We start from the raw sequence: 23,310 nt of genomic DNA on the forward strand, positions 1-23,310 counted from the left end.
CGGCTACTGCCACGACGATCGACCGGCATGAGTCGAGTATCGTCTCAGCGGAGACGAAGCTCACGACATGCTCATAAAGGGAAGAAGTACAGTTCATTGGATAGTAAGAACTATCGCAACGCACCACCGTCTCTACTGGATGAGCAGATGGAGGGGACGCACAATGACTGGGATGACGGCGAGTCAGAGTCTCGGGCGCTTCGGGCAGGCAGCGAGATGAATGAGCCGAATGAGTTTGAAGATGCGTACGAAGATACAGCAACTGGCTCTTTGGCATTGGATGATCCGTACTATTATGACCCATACAACGAAGATGAGACGTTTGGCGAGTCGGACACATACCGCAGCACTGATCCATACCCCGACCGAGATGCACATGATAACCTTTATGATGCGCCATCGACATACTTAGAATCTAGTCGCACGGGAGTCGATGATGATGATTACGAGACACGGGATCACGATGACGATCCAGAACTGCTCTCGGGTGACGAAGACCACGAGTGGTCGACTCCTGGAGGACGAAGCGCTGGAGGATTCGGTGCTCTGCATAGTCCCCCCACCCATCCCGCACACGCATACAAAGGCAAAATGGGAGAGTATTACCCGGTAGAATCCGACCATGCACAGTCTCGAGGTCATGGTGTGTATGTGGAAAAACCGCACACGGCATTTGAAGATGTGGCAGAAGATGAGCTGCCTGAAGACAAGGGTGTACCGTTCCACTCCCAGGAACCCAGCCCGGCAGAAGCCGATCCGGAGCAATTCCCTACATTCTTTCATCACGAGATCGGACAATATGGAGAGTTTAATCTTGTATCTCGTCTCATGCTCGAGCTTCAGCAACTCAACATGTTTCTTATAACATCGCTTGGCATGACATTTGTCGTAATATTGGCATTCGCGCGGTATTTCAATCCGTTCCGAAAGCTATATCCAAAAGCACGCGTGGATTTCGAGTATGAGCGGCGCATTACCGGTGAGAGATACAGTGAGCGGGTTCAGTACTATGCAGACTTCTGGGGCTACCAGTGCGAGGAATACGAGATTGTAACGCAAGGAGGATGGATCCTTAAGGCGCATCGAATTTCCGATCCACGGCGCCCTGGCGGGCGGGGCTATCCGGTGGTGCTGCAGCATGGGATCTTGTGCACATCCCTCTTTTTTTTCACGTCGGAAGAGCGCTCACTCGGCTTCTGGCTGGTTGATCAAGGCTATGATGTATGGAGCACAAACATTCGTTCCAACTTCCGCTCCGGTCACACGCGGTTCAAGCGGTGGGATCCACGGTTCTGGGCGTGGAGTCTTATCGAACTGGGCGACGACCTAGTGGATGTAGTGGACTTTGTCCTTCAAGAGACAGGGTACAAGCAGTTGGCCTATGTGGGTCACTCACAAGGAACAGGAAGCATGTTTCTCGCGCTGAACAAATACAAGGGCTTTGGACAAAAAATCTCCTCGTTCACAGCCTTAGGCCCCGCCGTATACCCAGGTTCGTCGCTGGACCGCCTTCCGTTCCGAGTCATGCGGATGCTCCCGTCGCGCTGGACGTGGTCGATTGTGTTTGGTGTGAGGACATTCATGCCGCTACTAGAGTTGGCACGAATCATCCTGCCAAAGTTCCTCATGGGGCACTTGGGCTACATTGTGTTTGGATATTTGTTCGATTTCCACGACCACAATTGGGTCGATCGTCACAAACCAAAGATCTTTTGTTCTACAGGTGTGTCGACGTCGAGTGAGCTATTGTACTATTGGATTCACTGCTTTGTGGCTCGTGGCTGTGTGTTTGACCCACGCGTACGGAGTCCATGGTTTTCTGCCGAGTTCCCGCCGCTGACAGTGGCGTACGGCACCATCGATCACCTCGTGGCTGGCAAACCGCTCGTAGATCGCTTGCTTCAATACGAGAGCAATGTCCAAATCGTTCACATCCTGGAACTCCAAGGCTATGAGCATATGGACATGGTTTTGGGCTGCGACGCGTACAAAGTGGTGTTCCCCAAGATCAAAGATACCATCGTTCGAACCATTGACCCTGAAGACGTACCTATGCTTGGCCATTGAGCGCCTAGTTCATCATCGTCCCTCTCCTACTTCCACCTTCTCCTACTTTTGTTTATCATCATCATCATCCTGCCTGCATACTTGTCCATGTTTTCTTCAGGCTTTGACGCCCTTTTCTCCGACGGGTCCCAACGCGTGGTGTACCCGCATGACCGGCTTGTATAGCATATTTCCACGTTGGTACAGCTACGAACGCAGAGCGAATCGTTTGTTCCTACATGTAATTTCCCATTGGTTCTTTTTCAAAAGCTACGATACATGATTGACGGTCTTAGGCTGGACGACCGAAAAATGGGCAGTGGCTCGGCTCAAGACAACGACCCGGCACACAAACCCCATCACTTGGTAGTACTATACACGACACAGCGTTTAGGTATACATAAATCACCAAGGTCCCTTGCCGGCATGCGCCGAAAGCGCTTTTTCGTCAGGATGATACTCGTACGATGGTATGCCGTTGCTCAGCTGCATACGTTGAAGGGGTGCATACAGAGGTGCAGCGGCGTCCTGAGCATGAAGAAATGATGAGTTTCCAGCGGCTTCTGCCGGAGCAGAGGCTGACGCAGCAAGAGCATAAGCAGAAGTAGTCGGGGATGGGGTCGCAGAAGTCGAATTAGCAGAGGAATCATGGGAAGGTAGATGATGGGATGCGTGGTGGTGTTGCTGATAGTACAGACCATCAGGCCTCTTGGAGGAATGATGGTGGTGCTGGTGGTGCTGGTGGGACGAACGACCATGGCGTGAAGATGGCGCGCCTGGCATCGACGTGGATGACATCATCGGCGAAGAGGTAGAGGCAGATGGTGAAGCAGAGTAGATCGGCTGCGAGTGAGAATGATCGTTGGATGTCGAGTGGAATTGAGACAACGGAGAGTTCGATGTGTGCGTGGATGAATGTCCACTTCCATGCCCAGCGTCAGCCTGGTTAAAGCGGGTGGATCCGAACCGTGATGCGTGATGGTGATGATGATGAGATGGAGCAAAAGACGATCGACTCTGCTCAGAGCGACGGTGTCGAGACGGCTCGGAGCCATCGCGCTGCAGCTTGCTCTGGATACGCTTGCCGTAGGGCGTATTGCGGATCGACGGAAGGATCGGTCGAATGCACTCGACGAGATGCGTGCGCTGTGCAGGCTCCGCATAGTCGAGGCACGTCTGTACAACGTAGTTAGCAAACGAGTCGCGCAGAAGAAGCTCGAGGCGTGATGGGTCGACAAGCTCGGCTACAAGCTTGTGACGAAGCGGCGGCTCCGCGACACGGATGCACTTTTCTATCACATTGGAGCTGAACTTCTGCGTCGATAGCTGGAACACATGCCCCAGGAATTGATTGGTTACGGATTCAGTGGACACAGGATCGTTCAGGTCCAGCACATACTGGACGACATAATTGCCAAACGGATCCTGTACGAGCGTCAGTGAGTACATGGTAATCTCGTTCACAAGCTGCTGCCGCTGCGATTCCGATGCATGATCAATGCAGCGTTGCAAAACGCAGCACCCATGGCGGTGCGTCGCTACATCCACACACTGAGCAGCCACAGCATCGTAGATGAATTGGTTATCACCTGCAGGAAGTCGGTTCAGGCATTTCTGGATCACGTGGTTCCCGTTCAGATCTTTGATCAACGTGACGACATTGCGCGCAAACGCGTCAATGATAGCCTGAGTCTGCGCTGGCGTTGAAATGAAGTCGATGGTTTTTTGGACTGCACGTGTGCCATGCATATTCAACGAGATCGTCACAAGATCGCCTGCAATAGCTTCGACGATCTGTCGCGCTGGGCGTCAGTGCAATACTCGAGCAGCTTCTGACACAAATAATTGCCGAACGGATCAGTCATCAGCTCTGCGAAGTAAGGAAATGTCTCAGCAAAAATCTGATCACACTGTGATGGAATTCCCTCGTCCAATTTCTTTTGTAGGAATCGACATCCAAACTGGTCACGACAAAGCTGTGGGATTTCGCCTTGCAAGTCGTGCAGCTGCATAGCCGAAAGATCCATGTCCGAGCGTCGCGGCCCACCATGGGTGCCGGATGCACCGCCGCCACCCCCTCCATGGCTAGCCATCGAACCAACGTTACCTCGCGACATGGTTGGGTCAACAGCTTCACCTGGAAGCATTTTAGAGTGCGCATTCTTTTTGCGGTCATCGCGACGACTAAGCCGTCCATTCATGCGACTGGCCGTTGCCGCGGCAGCAGCTACAGCGGCAACCTCGCCCAACTCTGGACGCACCGCAGCCATTGCACCGATAGGTCCGTGAGCTGTAGGTGTCGATGCGAACGATGTGGTTGGTGCGCCAGACGAGAGAGCGTCCAAGGCGCCGGGGAGTGGCTGGGCCAACGACATGGCTGACGCAGCCGCTGGTGTTGCCGTAGATACTGAGGCAGAGGTTGGCACCGAAGGGGACGCAGTGCCCGCAGTAGGCGTAGATGATGCCGCTGTCGACGAAGTTGCAGGCATCATAGGAGCAGGAGGAGCGAACGCAGGCGAAGCGGCGTGGAAAGGCGTTGAATGAGGTCCCATGGACAAGCTCGGTATGGTAGGAGGAAATGCAGAGAGACTCGATGGTAAGTGCGACGTCGAATGATTTATCGAAAAAAATCCGACAAGGACGACGAGGCAGGATGCGCCGTTGGATTAGAACCCATGAGTAGAGAAGCTGTTGGCGAAGTGCCAATGTGACGAGGAGACATGCCAGCAAACGAAGTGGGTCGATGCGTGGCTGGATTAGACTGATGCGAATTGATTCGCTCAGCGTGGAGCCATGGAGACAAGGCCATAGGTCCATGACCCAAAGACTGGGCTGAGCGCTTCGGCAGCTGTGACAGGGGAGCAAGATCGAGCGCACTTGAGAACGTAGAGAGCTGAGACGGCAGAGACAACGGCGTAGACACATGCGCAGAGGCAGGAGTAGATGAGATGCTGGTAGTTGCTGTGGCTGCAGCAGCGGCCGAGGGAGCGAGAGGGGCTGCAGAATGGGTCGTTGCGGACAGAGGCGGTGGGCCTTGTGGCTTGAAAAGCATGGGAAACATGTCATCTTCTGCTGAAAGGTTGTACCTGTTCATGAAGGCCGAATCATCTGTAGCTTCCAGTTCGTCATCGAAGAGGAAGCGTTCATTGAATGTAGGGACGATCCTCTCTCGCTGACTGTGGGAGGAGGCAGCGTCGTTGGCGGCGTCCGCAGTTTTGAGAGAGGCGATGTTCATTCCTGTCGCTGGTACCATATCACTCCTATGCTGAGAGGCCAATGGTAGGTGTCGTGATGGCACAGAGGCCGCGGAGGCTGCGGACAAGGGGACAGCATCTGAATGCGCCGTCGAAGCAAGGCCGGCGGCAGGCATGAAACCAACGGAGCAGGAGCCAAAGCGACCACTCCACAAGTGTACGAAGATGGGTATCAGAGAAATGAGACGAACCCAGCAGAGGAACACTTGATGGATCCCGCCACAGAGGTGGTGAAGGACGCCTGCAGTGTTCTTTCAGATATAGTGAGTCTGACAACTGACGTACGTCAGTCTTGCACTGTCCTGACGTGCAACGCGCCAGGCTAGAAGAAAAACCAAGCGTGCCACGTGGTCAAACTCGTCCGAGCTATTTCCATAGGCCACTATTTACTAAGCGGCCGTAATGACCCGCTTAGTGCGTAGCACCGTTGGGCCAATAGTACCCTCGAAACTTTTCTCCAAGTAAGATCCGAAGGAAAATTGGTGTTGCTCGTTCGCTCGCTCGCTACGTATCTGGATCAGCGTGGAAGCAAAAGGGACGGCCAAAATAAAAAAAAATTACATAAATGTAACAGTTATCACCGCTGCTTGGCTTTGGCGCGTTTCGTCGGTCGGATCAAACTATCCTGCACAAGGCTGTCAGCTTGCCAGTGCCACGAGGCGTGGAGGCACATATGAACGTACTTTTGCGACGTCGTCGTCGTCTTTGGAATCAGCGGTAGCATCGTCAGCGTCATCCATAGGCTCCTCATCCACCTGTTCGACGTTGTCGTCGTCGTCAGTACCTGTTCGCGAGGAATCCAAGCTCCAACGTACACCATACGCCTCTTCGTTGTCCGGTAAGGCCTCGCCCTTGAGTGCACGGACTTTCGGCGCAGAAGACGAAGACGGCTGAAACGCGACCGGACTAATGGGCACATGTGTAAGTCAGTATGTCCAACACCAGCGACAATATACCAACGCCCATCAGCAGTACATAGCATGGTGAAGGAGGGCAGACGGCATATGTGCATATATACGTACTGCGACGATGCATTGTAGGCGCGAGTAAAGGCAGACTTGACGGCTGCAGGGAGTTTTTTGAGCCGATCTTCGCGCCGCTGGTCGCCCAGTTCCAGCTCAACGAGCGTTTCGCGGTCATCTGGCAGGAGGAAATACTCGTCCATGTTGTGGATCGCGTCTTGAATGCCGGCTTGAGCATGCTGAAGGACAGGGTCAACAACAAGCGACAAAAGACCCGGCACGTACGACTGGCGCACGTCGTCTTTGGACCCCGTCGTTCGGAGACGCAAGTGTGTCTGAAGATCAACGAGCTGCCGCTGCAGGCGCAGGCGCTTCGAGTTCTGGCCAAGAAAGGCTGGGAACGCTGGGAAAGACGAGTGACCGCCGTACGTGAGGGAGCACGGACGAATCGTACTGGCAATGCCATGAAGGGGCAAGAGGGACCAGTGCTGCTGTGGCCCCCGCATCATTGTGTCGATGAGGTCGCCATCGGAGATTGAGTGAGCTGCTTTGGAAAGAAGCTCAAGATGTTTCCAGTCACGCAGCGGCGGCGTCGATTCTTTCTGCACAGACAATGGCTGACTCTTCAGATAGTTTTCCTCGACCATCAAAGGCACAATGGAGTGGTCCTGGAAGTAAAAGTCGAGTTTGTCATTGAGGCTTTGCTTGTTCAAGGGTCCAAAGCGCTGAGGACTCATTAGTTCGCCATACAGAGAGAAGGGCGTGTGCATGGTGGGTTTCTGGTGTAAAGCGCCAAAGGACTTGCTCTGGTCGAATGACATGGATGCATGAGAGAGTTTCCACGTCGACAACATATTGGTAACGAGACGCAAGTCGCTCTGTGCAGCGATGATCAGTTGGTCCATGACCTCGGCAGGAATCTGGAGTCCTTCGCGGAACGCTATCGATAGCATGCGTGAGCGGATGGCTTGGACCGTAGGCTTCGAGAAAGTCATGTTGAATGTCGTCGCGAGCAAGGGCTGCATTTTGGGATGCCGCCGGTCATTGCAGATGCAAATGATCGGGACTTGTGTCTTACGGATGAGCGCATTGATCGCACCAATGCCGCCACGGTCGCCTCCAGACATACCATCGACTTCGTCGAGAATGATCGCGAGGCGGTCATGCTTTGTGTCTGGGCCACTTGTAGAAACGTTGGGCTGCTGCTTGTGTGTCCAACCAGCGATGGACCTATTATGGATGGTGTCAGATAGCTCGCTCTCCAGGAGCTTTTTGCTGCGTGTGTCGCTGGCATTGAGCTCCAGTGTCTCGTAGCCTTCCAACGCACAGACAAGATGCACGGCAGTTGTCTTGCCGATGCCAGGCGCGCCGGAAATGAGCATGGCGCGGAACGTGTTGGTCGCATGGGGACCTGGTTTCTTGAAATGGGCTTTGCGTGACTTGGGCCAGTCACGCAGCCAAGCCTGGAGCTTGTCGACCTGAGCCTTGTTACCGATGAGTTCTCTCAGCTGCTTCGGTGCATACTTGGATGTCCACAGCTGGCCCGGCACATTGGGAGTATCAAGCGCTTTGGCAGCAGCGACGACTTTTTTCTCTTCCGCTTGGATCTTTTGCTTCACGTTCGGATCAAGCTCCCTAGCGCCACGCTCGGCGATCAGCGCAAGGAAACCGTCCTCATCGACGGTCTTGAGCTTGTTCTTTTGAATGGTCTCGAGTTTCTTCGCACCCGCTCCATCGCCCAGGACCACGTAGGATGTCTTGGAAGATGGGGCGGTCGTTACTTTTGCGCCGTACCGCTTAGCAAGATCAATGGCATCTTCGCGTGATATGCTCGAAAGCTCGCCGGTAAACACCAGTGTGAGACCCGCTAGGCAGTTAGGCGCGCCTTCAGGAATCGCTTTGCTGCCGGGAGCAACAGGTCCCGCAGCTCGCCGCTGCGCCATTTGCTTCCACACAGGCACATTTGATGGGCTGTCATTTTCCTCGGCCTTGACTCGCTTCGACGAGCCAGTCTTTGTAGTAGCTGAGCGTTTTCTTGCGTCCATCGTGCGCAGTAAAAAAAAAGGTGCGCTTGTGCAGACGGTTGTGATGTATGGAGCGGACGTTTGACACACACACACACACACACTCTCTCTCTCTCTCTCTCTCTTTCTCTCTCTCTCTTTCTCTTTTTCTCGTCCCACTACTTGCCACGATGCACGAAACGACAGGAGCTGTCGTACGGTGCGCCTTAGACCGCTACTTTGAGACTCACCTAGGCACACGCCTTGGGCCACCCCGTTGCACAACAGCAACTCGCCCTCAGGGACGCACGCGTGGCCGTGTGATGGAGGTGTGTGTGTCAGGCACAAAGACTGGCCAGACCCACTGCCCCTCCCCCCTCCGAGTCGCTGTGGACGAGAAAACATAGAGAGCCAGGGGAAGGGGGAATCTAGACGCCCCCATCTCCGAGTGACCAGCCACTCACGCCGCTCGTACGTGCTGCGAACGGCACGCATCGCAACGGCACGGTATGGCGACGGAGGAAGCGGGGTATGCGTCGGCCGTGGTCGTTTCCGTGACGCCGAAGGAGCCTTCATGCTTTGCAGGCGAGGTGCTGGAGTGCAAGATCACCTTTACCAACACAAATGCACCGATCCGGCCACCCTCAGCCGACCACCGGCGGAGCATGTCATCGGTACGAACGGGTTCAGTTCTGTATGGGGATCAGGCAAGACTTGCCCATAGTCGTGGCGAGGCGCCATTCAAACGGCACGGACTCGTTGCTGTCAACACGCCGGAGCCAGACACAGCAGCGCCATCGTCGTTGGCTAGCTCGACATCTGTGACGTCGAGATTCTCGGGCAGTCAAGTAGGTTTAGCGCGGCCAGGCGCTAGAGCTGGTCCCAGGAGGCATGGTTGGCCCATGTCTCACCCACATGCGCGGCAAAAATCCGTCGTCGCGTACCAAGTTGAAGATCTCAGCCAGGCATTTGGACTTTTGCAGAACCATGATCATGCAGATGCAGACGCAGCCGCAGAGTCGACGACAGTATCAGGTGCCGCGCCACATGCACTGACGGACTTTCAGCCATCACCACATCCCGACATGTATGTGTCACACAACGAAGCTATGGACGCTGCACTACGCGATTCTGTCGTGACATGGGCTGGCGACTCGCTCACTGAACATGAAGTCAAGAGCCCCCTATTCCCAGAACGCGATACGCTGCCTATCGGACATGAAAAGCTGCTCTGGACCTTCGCTCAGTTCGGTGGCACGATGGAGCTGGAGCATGGTCTGGTGCGTGCGACGGACTTTGATCGTCTGCGCATGCGGCTTGCGCGGGGTGAGCTGCCCAGCGTGCCGTCGTCACCTGCGTCCGCGGAAGGCACGCCGCGCACACTAGGGGGGGGTGAGTTTGGGTACGATGCCGAATATGAGGCAGGGTCTATTGAGTACGACAAGGGTCTAGTCACGGCGGACTTGCGCGAGAAACATGCGCCGGCGATCGCGACAATTGCAGCTTTGCTGTTCCGACCAGCGAGTATGCTGCGATCGCCACAGCAGCACCAGCAACCCTCGCCTTCATTGCGGCACAGTAGATCCGGCTCGACGCTCTCCGATATCCAGACGCGCACACTTATGAGCCGCACACTGCCGACATACTCGACGCCACCGACCATGCTCGGCATCGATATGCAGCTTGCGCCAGGCGAAAGCCGTTCATTCACCTTCAAGCTGCAGCTTCCCATGGACCTGCCGCCCTCTTTCCATGGCCATTCCGTGCACTTTGACTACTACCTGACGGTCGGTACGAACCGAGCCGATACACGCTCCGGCAGTGCCCAGCAATCGCGGCTTTTGCACATTCCCATCCGCATCTACAATCATGTGGCGCCTAGCACGGGTCTTCATACGTGTTTTGATCTCTTGAACCCGATTGTGACTCCGCAGCTTGATGCGTCCGTGGCCGCCGTGCAAGAGACATCGGCAGCTGGTGGTGCCAGCGCCGCCGCCGGCAAGTCCGCACAAGCGTATGAAAAAGAGCGCGCAGAGACGGCGCAGTGGATCGCCCGTCTGTGGGAGGGAGCACAGCCTGTGAATGAGCGCACAGATGCGCCCACGGTCCCCAGCTGCATGGACGCAGTCCATGACCTGACGCAGCGGGCCGGCAAAGTGTCGTACGACATCGCGAAGAATGGCCACGTGGCAGCCGTGTTGACACTCGCACGGGCCAAGTACCGTCTGGGCGACGACGTGCAGGCGATTGTGCGGATGAACATGCCTGAGACATCGGTGCGCATTGTTCGGGTACGTATTGGGATACACGGATGCACATGCAAACGACATACACTAACACGAGACAGCTTGCAGCGACCCTCGAGTCGCACGAAGAGATCGACGCTACGATGGCACTCCTGCCGGCAGGGCGTGTGCAGAAAGCGACGACGCAGGTGTATGCGGTGCATCACGAAAACACGCTCGATACACGACAGACAAGCGTGTTGCTGACCATTCCAAGCGGAGCGACGCCGGAGTTTTCGACTAGCGGCATCCGGCATCGCTGGTCGCTCCGCATCTCGCTGCTGACGGAGACAGCAGACAATGGCACACACCAAGTGCCACCGCCGCCGCATCTGCAGCCGGAGAGCGAGGGATACGCTGCCTACCATACCTCGTTTCACGGTACACAGTCACTATGTGGACGCATCGGCACGCTGACGACCCGCCTTGAAATCGTCGAATGTTCCGTCCCTGTTGTCGTGCTACCGAATCGATCGAGGCGTAAGACGGTTCCTGTAGAATTGTATGCATAGTCATTAGGTTTACAGCTCATCGGTCCATGGCTTTCGGCGGCGTGACGGTGGAGTCTTTGTCGTGGTTGTGGTGCTGGAGGTGGTTGTCGTCCATGTACCTAACGCTGCTTCGTCTTGGTCAGGAGCCGCGGCTACAGCAGCGGGATCAGACGGAGCGTCGACATGCATCGCGGCTAGTGGCGCTGTTGGTATGACATCGGTGCTAGCGCTCGCGATCGTTACGCTAGTAGAGGGCCAAGACGCCCCGATAGAGCTCGACATAGACACAGAGGGGACCGCCCTTGGCACATGCTCTTCGATAGGAGACTCGATGTGCTGCATAAGCGGTGGGACGTCCGTTGACGAGATCGTCGATAAAAGAGACGGCTCAGAAGCGCTAGGGGATTTCGTGTTCGAGAGAACGCTTCGCTCATGTTCGACCTCCGGGTCAAATGAGCCGACTGGCCCGGGTGTGGTAGCCGCCTCGAGGTTCGTGTGCTTCGACTTGGTCTCACCAGGAGCACGTTGCGACGTGTTGAGTCCCGTTGCAGAAGCCTCGACATCTGTCTCACGAGTCGAAACAGGCCCCTTTGTATGCACAGGCACAGCGAGCTCGATGGACGTCGTCGGTGACGAGGCTGCTTCCATCGACGAGGGGTGCAGCGATGACAATCCGGGCACTGGACTTGACATGGACAAAGAGGCTACCGGCGAATCAACTAGAGCGGAGATGGTCTCTGCCACGCCTGGCGATCCGCGAGGAGCCTCCTCTTCCATCTGGCTTGGGCTGTCAGTTGGAGCGTGCGGCTCTACAGGCGTCACTTGTAAGGACGACGCAGATATTTCGGGCAAAGAAGCATGTTCTGCGAGTGATGCTGACGACATCGATCTGCTGTTTGTGAGCGTAGCTCTGGATGCATGTGGCTTGGGTGTCGGTGTAGATGAAGCATCAAGACGCGACATGGTCAGGCTCGCATTCTCTGCTGCATATAGAGAGTTGTAAAGCCATGGGACCGGCAATAGATCTTGTGACAGAACAGACGCATTCGGCACCAAAGAAGACGTCGATCCATTCGTCAGAGAAATGGCTGACGATGGAGATGCGTGGTGCGGCGGCTCTCGCTCAGAAGGCTCAGCAGGTTCAATGGATTCAGCAGAGAGAGCCTTGGCAGCGACCGCGTCCATTGGCTTCATAGTCGAGTCTGCTTCGGCATCATCTTCTGCATTAGTTTCGGCGCCAGCTTCGACGTCGGTTGCGTGCGTTCCTGAATCGCTTGTTTCTTGGGATTCCCGCTCAGCCTTTAATGTTGGCACTGCATTCCGCATGCCTGGAGAACCATGTATCGGATCGATAAGCCCGATGTTCTCGGTAGGCGTGCTGGCTGGAGAAGTCGCAGGTGATAGTGTGGGAGAGGGAGATGCAGTCTCAAGCTTAGAACCAGGTTCTTTTTCCGCTGGCAGATTCTCCGGGCTGTGCTGTTCCTCACTAGCCAAAGAGGCAATCCCTTTGATGTGCTCAGTATCCTCGTATCCACTTGACACAGCACCTGCGATTGCTTCAGCTTGGTAAGTACCACGGTCAGGCGATGCAGTAGCCTTGGGGTCAAAAAGCATGGAATAAGAAGCCGACTCTGACGTTGGCACATGCAAGTAGGAACCCAAGACAGATGATGACACTATCGGATCCCAAGTAGCTGAGCGAGTCGGCTCAGACACATCCATCGAGTCTGTAGCGTGCTTCAGGTCTGTGGGATCCGTTAAGTCTGCCGAATCATTCAAATCGGACTTGTGTTTCGAGTTCACCATACCCGCCAAGGATATAGCGTCGGTCGAGTCTGACGTGTCCTTCGAAGATACAGGATTGGCCGTCATGCTTGAGATGTCCTCGTGCACACTCGTCCCATGTACTGCACCGTCTGACTGCGCGCTAGAGGACAGGTGCACCGACTCGTAAAAGCCAAAAGAGTCTAGATCTGACGATGCTGCGGGTATCGACGCGCTTGACATACTTGTCAAGGCCGGCGAGTCAAGCACGTGCATAGCCGTATCCGGCCGCGACGTCTCTGGGCCAGACTCAAACGAGACTCCTGAACTGTGTGTGTCGCGTAAATCACTTGGACTGCTGGATTCTTCTCTAGCGCTTTCTTTCCGACGCTCCCGCCCATGATCAACTTGCCATGCGTCCATCCCTGGCATCTCGGCATGCTCTTGAGGAGCAGCTGTCTCTGCATACCGCAAGGCATCTTCCAAAAGATCGCTTTCTCGTACGTCACTCGCAGACATGCCGGGTGCCTCTGGCTTAGGGCGATTTTGAGGTACCTTTGCAACAGACGAAACAGCGGCAGAGAACGACGACAAGCCACCAAGAGCGCCTGAACCCACATAACTCGATGTGCGCCACACCAGAGATATGGCGCTGAGACCGCGGCTAAATATGCGCGCATACAATATGTACATGACACAGCCAGCGAAAAATACAATCGAAGCCGCCAGAATGCCAAGGTCCACGAGCTCGGCACGCTCCATTTGGCGGATCATGGAAATGGAATCACGCAGCAGATCGTTGAATGACGCATACTTCGTCGATACCTGGGAAATGGTCTCAGACGACTCCTCAAGTAGCTGTGCGGAGTAACCCGACTTTTCCAGCTCCGACGACATCAGCGCAACGGTGCGTTGGAGCGTGCTCGTCACTCGCTCCGATGTTGCACTGGCACGGTCCGTTGGCGCCGTGCTCGCACCGACATGCCGAGACGATGCTGCCAGAAGAGATGTGCGTGCAGCAGACTCCTGTCTAGCTACCATCGCACGGTGTGCTTGGAGTAATGCACGCCGCGCGTCTTGGCGAACAGACGCGAGTTGCGCTTGCTGGGCTCTAGCGAGTTCCTGCAGGGCCGTGCGCTCAGCAGCAGACTCGGCGTCATCGACCTCATCAGATATTTGCTGCACCAATGATGTGACCATATGTAGAGTGTCGTTCAGTTCGGTCTCGAGCGCCATAAGCTCTTGCGCCGCATGTGTGCACTCGCACAGACGAGGGAGCTGGACATTCTTCACATCAACAAGCCGGCGTGCAGCTGCATCGCGCAACCGAAGCACCTCGGCCGGTAGCTTGACGTCGCCACTCATCGACGGCTCTCCGCTCGGTCGCGCCAGACCAGACTCAGAGAGACGAGCGTGTGTCCAGGAGCCGATCCCTTAAAACGCAGTGGAAGAAAGGCGCTTGATTGGACAAAAAGCGCTGATGTCAGAGATCCATCCGCTCTCGTGCCACCCCCTCCTTGTGCCACACGCTGCTCATCAGACCGCGTGCTCCGCCGCGGCTTGTTTCTTAGTCAGCGAATGTGTTGGGGTCAGGCGCCCTACGTGTGTCGTGGGTAATATGACATGGCCGACCCTATGACGTTGTGAAAGCACTGGCCATGTGAATCAGATCAGCCTGTCTCAACGACATCCATTCATTCGACCATCCACTATGACACACTTCCGCGAACCGATTACGCTTGATCTCGTGCTCAGATCTCTTGACAAGGTGCCGTTCTCAAAGCCGTTCGTAGTAATTCTGCCTATTCTCGCACTCCTTTGGGAACGACGGGGTCAGTCGCTCTCGAGTGCACTCTTGAAACTGCCTTCGTTGTCGGAATGGTCCACATTGCTTACAACGCGGCATAGATGGGTGTTTCGTATGGTCATCTTCATCGTGTTGAAAGAGCTTAGCAAGGTCTGCTCTCGTTCAGCAAGCAATTTGGGCGTCTCGAAACCTGACAGGCCAAAATGGAAGAAGGACGTAGTCGTCATCACAGGCGGGTCAACAGGTATTGGTAGAGACGTTGTTCAGCACCTCTCGAGAAAGTTCGGTGCTCGCATTGCCGTGTTGGACATTACGGAGCCCACGTACGCACCAGCCAAGTATGGGGCGCCGGACATTCTCTACGTGCGCACGGATGTAACAAACAAGGACGAAGTCGCAGTGGCGCATTCCAAGATCAAGGACCACTTCGGTAACTCGCCTTCTATCGTCGTCAGCTGTGCGGGTGTGGCACTCGCTGGTCCCATCCTCACGACGTCATCGAGGACGTTTTCGCGCACATTCGACATCAACGCCCTGGCCAACGTAATTCTCGCGCATGAGTTTTTGCCATACATGGTAGAAAACAACCACGGCCATTTCATGGTGGTCGCAAGCTCTGCTTCTTACTTCTCCTTGCCGCTGCTTGGACCTTACTCGATGAGCAAGTCGGCTGCGCTTGCTTTCTACGAAACGCTCCGTGCCGAGCTCCGTTCCGTGTACAAAGCACACCGCGTGCGCACCTCCGTTGTGACACCGACAAAGGTGCGCACGCTCCTGGGACACGCACTCAAGGACTCGGACAACAACTTCCTGACGCCTGTACTTGAGCCCATCCAGGTGGCCAGCGCGATGGTCGACACGCTTGACAGTGGTCTGGGCCGTGCCATTTCACAGCCCATGTTTACATCCCTGCTTCCATATGTGCGTGCGCTTCCCGAGTGGTTCCGCGGGCTGCTTACTACGGTGGGAAATACAGACTCGTCCGTGACTGCCGAGTCCATTGCCAACAGCTTCGAAGCTGGCTATGGGAAGAATTGGAGCAAGGAAGACTTTGCAAATGTGTTTGGCGAGATGGAGTCCATGGTACGTGCCTCTGCAAAAAAAGAATAAAAAAATAAAAAAAAAAAAAAACACACACACTAACATGAGTAGTATAGAAAGAATGATGCATAATGTCGTGTCCGTGCATTGTAACATGCTAGCCCGGTAAGCCTGCTTGCTCCCTCACATCATGTGAACGAAGGAGGGGGGCACGCACAGCCCAGCATATGGTGATGGACGTTCGTAGCTGCTTCTCCACTCTCTTGCTGCCTCTCAGTCAATGTGGTTGCAGGTGCCCACGTGGACATCCACCGGTGCTTGATTCACGCGACGTTGTGTGCGCGCGTCAAAATGGGGCCCATTTTGAGGATTGTAAACGTGGGGACGTACGTGATGCATGGACACGACCGTCTGCTTGAAGCGTTCCATGCATCACACTTCTTGGACCCCGCAAGACGGGCATGGTTTACGGAAAAAATCGCGCAGCATGATGCACTGGACATGACTGTGCCTACGAACAACATATCGCGTCAAGAACAAGAAGATGCATGGACATACCTTGCACCAGGTGAGGACGAAGCTTCGTGGCAAGCACGACACGGTGTGCAATATCTTACCCCTGGTGCTGCTCGCATGTTTGACACGAGCCGCAGATTTCGTGAGCAACGTACGTGACCACTTGGCCATTTACACATAGGCATGCACGAACGGACGAAAGAAACGCGCTTCGTGACAGAAGCTGTCCCCCAAGAGGCACCTGCTTCAACCGAAGCGGCACAAGAACAACGCCCATGTACACAACTAACCACGTCTACGCCAGCACCTGAGCAGGGGCGAACTACTGATCCTCAGCGGGACATCATGGAGTTACGCCAACGAGCACTCGATGGCATGAATCGTGCTCGCAAAAAAAAAAAAAAAATTCAAACACGGTAAGTAAAGAAGCACACGCGTTGGAAGAGTCCAAAGATGTCTGTCATCCTTATTCGCTATTCTACGGAGAATGTGCGCTTTGGGACTGGAAGTTTGGATCTGTGCATGAGATCAGTGCCAGTCACTGGATCCCATGAGCACGATCTTTTCTACCTATCTCCCCATCTTGTAGCACTGAGGACTGTTCACGCAAACATGGATCCTGTCTCTCTTTGCACTGGCCACAACTTACACCAACAGGATGAACAGCTACTGACCTGAATGCACTCATGTTAGTGACTTCTCGAAACGATGGAGCCGCGTGGAGCGAATCACGTGACATCGGGCATGTACCGGCGACACCCGCTTTCGATGTCGGGTTGTGCCATCATAGGGTATTTCTTTCCTCATACTTTTTGTCTCTCGATGATGGCTGCAATCCGTTCTATGATCCCTCGTTCGGCCGCTCTGCGCACAGCTCAGCCTATGCTGCGTGCATCGCAGCCTGTGATGCGTCGCTATAGCTCATCGCTGTCGCCAAACGCCGAGGCTGCCAAGGAGTTCGTCGAGCACCGACAGCACGCGTTCGAGCACGCCGGCAGTACGTATGGGGACACCAAATAGCAGATGAAAAGAATCGTCTCTTACATGCACAGAGTCTGCCGAGATGTGGCGCAAGATTAGCCTGTACGCACTGATTCCTGGCGGTATGTATGCGTGGCGATAGTGAACCCTGAGTTGATGTGCTAACGTTGCCATAGCTGTCGTGCTTGGCGCGTACATGTACAAGATCGAGTCAGAGCACCATGCGCACCAGGAGCACATTCTCGAGGAGAATGACGGTCAGCTCCCTGAGCGCCCAGAGTACGAGTACATGGTACGTGGTTGATGGATTTTGCGTCCTTTGAGAATTAACACCTTTTTTTTTCTTTGATCTCTCACTTTTATTTGACTCAACAGAACATTAAGAAAAAGGCACGTATTGCAACACCAGGGTGTACAAGAGTCTTGCCGACTAACACATGCAGAACTTCCCATGGGGCCAGCAATCGCTGTTCTACAACCCGAAGGTCAACTACCCAGCACCTGAGATGTAATTTGCTTTGTCGTAGAATAGTACACCGCTGTCAACGCCTGATCAGTTCCACGGCTCTTACTCTGCAGAAAAGTGTGATGTATAGGTAGTTTGATTTGGTGTGTGTGTCGACGCATTCAACAGGCGAGGCAAGGGGCTGAACATCACTACCAATGGAGGGGGAATCCAATAACTACGACCTACGATGAAAGGAACCCTACAATTATTTGGTGTTACCAGCACCTTCGTCATCACCATCGCTGTCATCAAACAGAATTTCTTCAATGCGTCGCGAGAGCGCTGCGATCTCCCGCTCAGGAGACAGGTCTTGATTTGTACCATCGACATCCTCTTCTGCTGTATGACTGCCGTCTTCTCGTGATTGCAGCTGACGGACGAGTTGTAGAAGATGTGGACTCTCACGAATGTGCTGCTCTAAATCCCTGTTTCCGCTCTCAAGCAGCTGGATCAGTGTCCACACAGCGATGTGCTGGAACGTGGTATCGTCCGACTCGAGGAAGCGCACCAGGTAGCCATGTAGACCACCAGCGGGCTTCTCCCACACGGCATTGAAGGGCGAGTAATCATCGGCCTTGCTGCTAAGGTTGCCGAGTGCCGCAGCCGAATTGCCTTGAACCTCAATTGATGGCGAATCTGTGAGTGGTAGCAAAACTTCACAGATGCCCATATCTAGAAGTTGTGGCTTGAGATCCTCTGAGAGCGCTAACACAGCCGTGCAGGCGGTCATTTCACTCTGCACACTCAACGGCACATGGAGCACGAGGTCTTTGATGCGCTCAACTGCACCGGCATCAATTATTGCAGCTTTGTTCCGCTCACTGCTCGCGGCCAAGTTACGCAGCGTGCTGATAGCGTGACACTGTAGCTCTTCGTTCTCTTCGTGGCTCAGCAGCTCAATCAGTGGATGGAGGAAACCAGCATCAATGATGGGACTCTCATTCATGGGATGGATCGACACATTCCGCACGCATGCAGCGGCTGACAAGATGAGCGGCAGGAATGATGAGCGCAAGAGACGCAGCAGCGGCGGCAGGCCGTTGGAGCGCACAATCTCGATCTGATACTTCTCGTCACTGGCAAGATTGCGAAGGGCCAACGCCGACTGGCATTGGACCTTGAGACTGCCACTTTCCATGAGCCCGATGAGGTTCTGTACAAGTCGCGGCTCGCTTTGTGCCAGTTTCTTGCGGTTCACACTGTCCACGGCTATGTTGCTCAATGCCGTGGTGCAGTAGTATTGCACATCAGTGTCTGCGCTACTCAGGAGCGACACGAGCACGGAGATCGCACCTGCATTAACGAGCTGCTGTCGGTTTTCGTCGCTGTGTGTCATATTAAGGAGGGCACCTGCAGCGTTTCGCTGTACACGGATGTCCTTCGAGCGAGCCAGACGCGTCAAGGGAACAAGAGCGCCCGACTTAGCGATCTTTGACTTGTTCTCGTCATGAGTAGCAAGATTCGTGATACATCCGACAGCATTACACTGGACTTCCACATTCGGACTAAGCATTTGCCGGATGAGAGGCTCTAAGCCGCCTAGTTTAACGATTAGGAGCTTGTTTTCTGCATTGACAGCTAGATTTCCGAGCGCTGCACTCGATGCGCGCTGTACCTCTACGTCGTGTGACTGCAGAAGGAACAGCACCGGCTCGAGCGTCTCGCGACCGACCTCACAGACCTCCTTCTCGGTTATCTCGGCAAATGCGAGCGCTGCACTGCGCTGCAAATCTACGTTGTCACTGAACGACAATGTCGACAGTGCACGCAGAGGCTCACCAGCGAAAAAGTTTGTTTCCGAGCGGTTCTCTAAGTATTGGAGCAAGTCCGCCACAGCATCTCGCTCATTGTCAAGCAGCAAAGGCTCGTACTGGGGGCCACGTGAACCCACACCTTCCGTCGTTAAAAATGACACGATCTACATTTCAGCACTTACAGCAGCTAAAGCAATTTCCCATAGTACAGGAACGTGGTGTTCAATGGCGGGGCGCACAGCGGGCGCACACTGACAGCAAGCCTGTTCGTGGCGAGGCTGTGAGGATCACGATCGAGTGGCGGGCAACCAAGAGAATCTCGGCCGAAACGAAAAAGATTGCGAGGGAATGTGGAGGGATTGAGGGCCTGATTTGGCGTGTGACTTGGGTTCATGTACTGTCGTGAATATGCTACAAAAAGGAGCCAGACCGGCCCGAGGCAAAACGGTTTGATAGTTGTGCGGCGTCCGCAACAGAGCGTGCGCGTGCACGATCATCCATAAGACGCGATCCAGCTCCTAGAACCTTGTCTTTGTCAAAGAACGCAGGTGCATAGTCGCCATGCACTTGCCGATCTTCTTCTTCACGCTCTGCGCGAGTTTTGCGGCGTGGTGGTGACATGGATCGATGCCTGTGTCGCCGGTGTGAGCTTGATTCACGTCTTGGCCCATGGTGCCGTCGATGATGGTGTTCATGGCGGTGTTCGTGGCGCCTGTGACGGTCGTGACTGTCATATTTTTCATGCTCTCTAGCTTGTTCCTCCCGCCGTTTCTTCCGTAGTTCATCGCGCCGGCGCTCTTCATGCTGCTCAACGAGGCTCTTTTGTCTCTCTACATTCTTTCATGAGCTTCGTTCGAACATACTTACTAGTCGATTGACCTTCTCGCGAATCGCCGCGTCACGCAAGAAAATGTGGTCTTGCCTTAACTTCTGAGCTTCGTCATCTTGAACAGTAGAGAGTGCGCTACCACCTGCACTCTGCGTGATCCGTTCACGACGTTGCGCAGGTGTTTCTGTCCATAAACGCTGCGCTTCTGCGGCATTTTCATTCTCTACACGCTGGGCGCGTCCATGTGACTGCTGAAATCCACGCGCACGAAGTGGAATTGCATGTGTCCGTGCTCCCTCTACGGTTGACGGCATCGTAAGCATCCAGTCTGGTCTTGCAGAGGCAGATTCCTTCGCCTGGGTAACCTCTTTTTCTCTCGCTCTCTGCCTTTCTTCACGCTCCAAAAATGATTGTACTCCATCGTGTGCAGATGAGACAGGCCCTGTCGCAGGCATGGGACCAATCACTTCGTCATCATCGCTGTCGTCCATCACGAGTGTGATGGTGGTGATCTCGACGAAGCGATGTGTAGAAGGAGAGGTCATGTGACCTGACGCGGACATCGTTGAACACTGTACGCGTCTTACCATGGCGACTACGAGTAAGAGCATGGAGACGGGGCCAGATCGGCCGTTACACAGAGTGCCAATCCCAAATACGGATGGATGGCTACGCGTAACGACAACTCATGGAAATGTATTTTACGCACAAAAAAAAACCAAGCGCTCAGAATGGACGATTCCTTCCGAAATTCATACGCAAGTCTTAGAGTTTGAGCGGGCATTGGGCATTGAGCCGATCAGTGACGATAGCCAAGACGAAAAAGAACGTAGCCATAAACGCTTGCGCCTGGAAGAACATCAACACGGGGAAGTAAGCCTTCGCAGCGGTGAAGATGTTTGCGGTGCTGAGCATCCAACAGAGGCGAAAGGAGAGCAACTAGAACAGAATGAAGCAAGCACAATCGAACATAAAGATGAATTCGCAGACTTGGCTTTCGAAGAAGGAAAGGCCATGTACATGGAAATGCTCACGTCGCTGAATGGAACACCTCGGGAGGTCAATCCCATGGCTCCTTGGGATCATGAACTGCCGAAGTTTGTGCATGAACGCGCTTATCGTGCATTGCCTACATTGGAAGACCGTGAGGATGTTTTCAACGAATGGTGCAAGTTCCGGCTACGTGAGAAGCGCTCTCAATCCAAGACATCTTCATCTGAGAAAGCATTTAGCGCGCTGCTTAAAAAGCAGGTCGCTTCTACACGCACCGATTTCACAGCTTTTCGTGAGGCTTTTCGTCATGATCCAGCATACGTTGCATTGCTGCGCGATTCGAACGAGCAAAAAGCTCAGAGAATGTTCCATTCATGGCTTGCCGAGCTTCGAGAGCTCAAACTCAAAATGGCCCATGAAGCTGAACAAGCCTACATACATCTGCTAAACGAATATATATCGTCTGAAGAATTTGATGTCCCGAGGCATGCACTTGATCGTGAAACTGCCCAGCAGGTCTGGGCCAAAGCGAAGAAGACACCTGGTCTTTCGGCAGACCCACGCTACGACGCTGTGGGAAGTGCAACCCGCCGCTTCGAACTGTTCCACCAGTGGCTGGGAGGCGCTGTCCCCACTACATCGACACACCGATCGAAAGCTGAACGACGCGCGCAAGCTTTGGAGCAGCGTGAAGCCCAAGTCCGCCGAGAACGTGCGCGACAAGCGCGGCAGGCTGATTTGGCACGGTCAGATGCTCTGGTTGAACAGCGCGAGACTGAATTCCGACAATATCTCATTGATACAGTTCGTGATCCATGGATCACATGGACGGATGCATCATCGTTTGCCTCATCCTTCCACAGCGAGATGGAGCGAGGAGTGGTCACTGACGCACGCAAGCGTCAGATGTTCGAGGAGCATCTGCAGCACTTGCGATCGAGGCGGCGGGACCAATTAGCAAGACTATTTGAAAAGCATTCACTAAATGAACGTGGTGTCCCACAGCTGAATCGTACAGCAGACGTGGTCCTGCCACTAGTTCGTGCTGATGATGAGTACATCCAGTCGCCCTTGCCACGTTTTGTCGGTGAAGATACAGGCGTTCACAAACGAGCTGTTGGAACAAATCTCGAAGCTGAATTTGACGCCTGGGATGCATGGCGACAAGAACGAGCGCAGCAGGAATTCTTCACCATGCTTCGGGAGAATGCCTTTGTCGACTTCTGGGGACGACTACAAAAGGAGAAGCAGGCGAAACGAGATGACGAGATGTCGCCCGCTTTGCATGGCGAAGATGAAGCCGACGATGATGAGGAAACAACCGTGTCATTACTTGATATGGCATCTCAACTAGACATTCAGGCGATGGAATCTGTGCTCAAGGTATGTGTTACCGCTACGACACATTCACTAACTATTACAGGCGGATAAGAGATACAAGATGTTTGCACACGTCCCTGAGCAGCGAACTGCATGGATCCGCGAGCATCTGCAAGCACTCAATGTGCAGAAGAAAACAATCCATCAATGGCACATATAGTATAAGGAGAGGGGTTCGTCTGCAAGCGCACTAGTCAGGCAGGTTTAATAAATAGGCTCCAGTCCAGCTCAAAGCCCAAAGCTGTGCCCGGGACACCGATAAACAGAGTCGAAGGCGCCTTAGGTGATGGGTATGAGACGCCACTTTCGCAGTAAGGATGGCGCGGCATAGGCACGAAAAAACCACGACCCTGACCAACACCCAAGTCTGTCCAGCATGTGGAACATGACGAGCTAGGTGGGATATGTTGAGAGGCGCCTGGCGATGGAGAGGACATAATCCAATCGAGGAATCGCGAGAAGCCGAACCCCACTCTTGTGTGTACCCACGCATCTGGTATAGTGAGAGACTTGGGCTCGTGCGGTGTCGTAAAGTAGCATGAACTTAGCACAAGGCCTAGCACAATCGCACCACAGTAAGGGCACGGTCGTGTGGATAGGGCATAGCTCACAAGAAACAGGATGAGAAATGCAGGTGGGGCGGCCGGAAATGGCAAGATGAATATAGGCAGCCACCAACGTAGGCAATACATGGCT

General features: G+C 54.3%; 10 protein-coding genes across 10 annotated transcripts; 4 read left to right on the forward strand and 6 right to left on the reverse strand.

Moving 5' to 3' along the window:
• Positions 1 to 27: 27 nt before the first annotated feature.
• Positions 28 to 2,067, forward strand: MGL_2531 (uncharacterized protein; the record flags this gene model as incomplete). The annotated part of the gene is made up of 1 exon (XM_001730097.1): positions 28 to 2,067. The coding sequence occupies one exon, from the start codon at positions 28 to 30 to the stop codon at positions 2,065 to 2,067; it is 2,040 nt and encodes a 679-aa protein (XP_001730149.1).
• A 384-nt stretch (positions 2,068 to 2,451) lies between these two features.
• On the reverse strand, positions 2,452 to 3,795 carry MGL_2532 (uncharacterized protein; the record flags this gene model as incomplete). The annotated part of the gene is made up of 1 exon (XM_001730098.1): positions 2,452 to 3,795. The coding sequence occupies one exon, from the start codon at positions 3,793 to 3,795 to the stop codon at positions 2,452 to 2,454; it is 1,344 nt and encodes a 447-aa protein (XP_001730150.1).
• A 14-nt stretch (positions 3,796 to 3,809) lies between these two features.
• Positions 3,810 to 4,538, reverse strand: MGL_2533 (uncharacterized protein; the record flags this gene model as incomplete). Its single annotated transcript, XM_001730099.1, has 1 exon — positions 3,810 to 4,538. One exon carries the CDS (start codon positions 4,536 to 4,538, stop codon positions 3,810 to 3,812), a length of 729 nt encoding a protein of 242 aa, XP_001730151.1.
• Positions 4,539 to 4,663: 125 nt separating this feature from the next.
• Positions 4,664 to 5,299, reverse strand: MGL_2534 (uncharacterized protein; the record flags this gene model as incomplete). Its single annotated transcript, XM_001730100.1, has 1 exon — positions 4,664 to 5,299. The coding sequence occupies one exon, from the start codon at positions 5,297 to 5,299 to the stop codon at positions 4,664 to 4,666; it is 636 nt and encodes a 211-aa protein (XP_001730152.1).
• A 639-nt stretch (positions 5,300 to 5,938) lies between these two features.
• MGL_2535 (uncharacterized protein) lies at positions 5,939 to 8,707 on the reverse strand (the record flags this gene model as incomplete). Its single annotated transcript, XM_001730101.1, has 3 exons — positions 5,939 to 6,206; positions 6,323 to 8,475; positions 8,576 to 8,707. The coding sequence occupies 3 exons, from the start codon at positions 8,705 to 8,707 to the stop codon at positions 5,939 to 5,941; spliced, it is 2,553 nt and encodes an 850-aa protein (XP_001730153.1).
• A 460-nt stretch (positions 8,708 to 9,167) lies between these two features.
• MGL_2536 (uncharacterized protein) lies at positions 9,168 to 11,062 on the forward strand (the record flags this gene model as incomplete). Its single annotated transcript, XM_001730102.1, has 2 exons — positions 9,168 to 10,556; positions 10,613 to 11,062. 2 exons carry the CDS (start codon positions 9,168 to 9,170, stop codon positions 11,060 to 11,062), a joined length of 1,839 nt encoding a protein of 612 aa, XP_001730154.1.
• Positions 11,063 to 11,078: 16 nt separating this feature from the next.
• On the reverse strand, positions 11,079 to 14,170 carry MGL_2537 (uncharacterized protein; the record flags this gene model as incomplete). The annotated part of the gene is made up of 2 exons (XM_001730103.1): positions 11,079 to 11,116; positions 11,161 to 14,170. 2 exons carry the CDS (start codon positions 14,168 to 14,170, stop codon positions 11,079 to 11,081), a joined length of 3,048 nt encoding a protein of 1,015 aa, XP_001730155.1.
• Positions 14,171 to 14,516: 346 nt separating this feature from the next.
• Positions 14,517 to 15,722, forward strand: MGL_2538 (uncharacterized protein; the record flags this gene model as incomplete). Its single annotated transcript, XM_001730104.1, has 1 exon — positions 14,517 to 15,722. One exon carries the CDS (start codon positions 14,517 to 14,519, stop codon positions 15,720 to 15,722), a length of 1,206 nt encoding a protein of 401 aa, XP_001730156.1.
• Positions 15,723 to 17,863: 2,141 nt separating this feature from the next.
• Positions 17,864 to 19,171, reverse strand: MGL_2539 (uncharacterized protein; the record flags this gene model as incomplete). Its single annotated transcript, XM_001730105.1, has 1 exon — positions 17,864 to 19,171. The coding sequence occupies one exon, from the start codon at positions 19,169 to 19,171 to the stop codon at positions 17,864 to 17,866; it is 1,308 nt and encodes a 435-aa protein (XP_001730157.1).
• A 1,658-nt stretch (positions 19,172 to 20,829) lies between these two features.
• Positions 20,830 to 22,665, forward strand: MGL_2540 (uncharacterized protein; the record flags this gene model as incomplete). Its single annotated transcript, XM_001730106.1, has 1 exon — positions 20,830 to 22,665. One exon carries the CDS (start codon positions 20,830 to 20,832, stop codon positions 22,663 to 22,665), a length of 1,836 nt encoding a protein of 611 aa, XP_001730158.1.
• Positions 22,666 to 23,310: the final 645 nt, after the last annotated feature.

This window comes from Malassezia globosa (genome assembly GCF_000181695.2).
Source record: "Malassezia globosa CBS 7966 chromosome Unknown mgl_sf_6.1, whole genome shotgun sequence".
NCBI lineage: Eukaryota > Fungi > Basidiomycota > Malasseziomycetes > Malasseziales > Malasseziaceae > Malassezia > Malassezia globosa.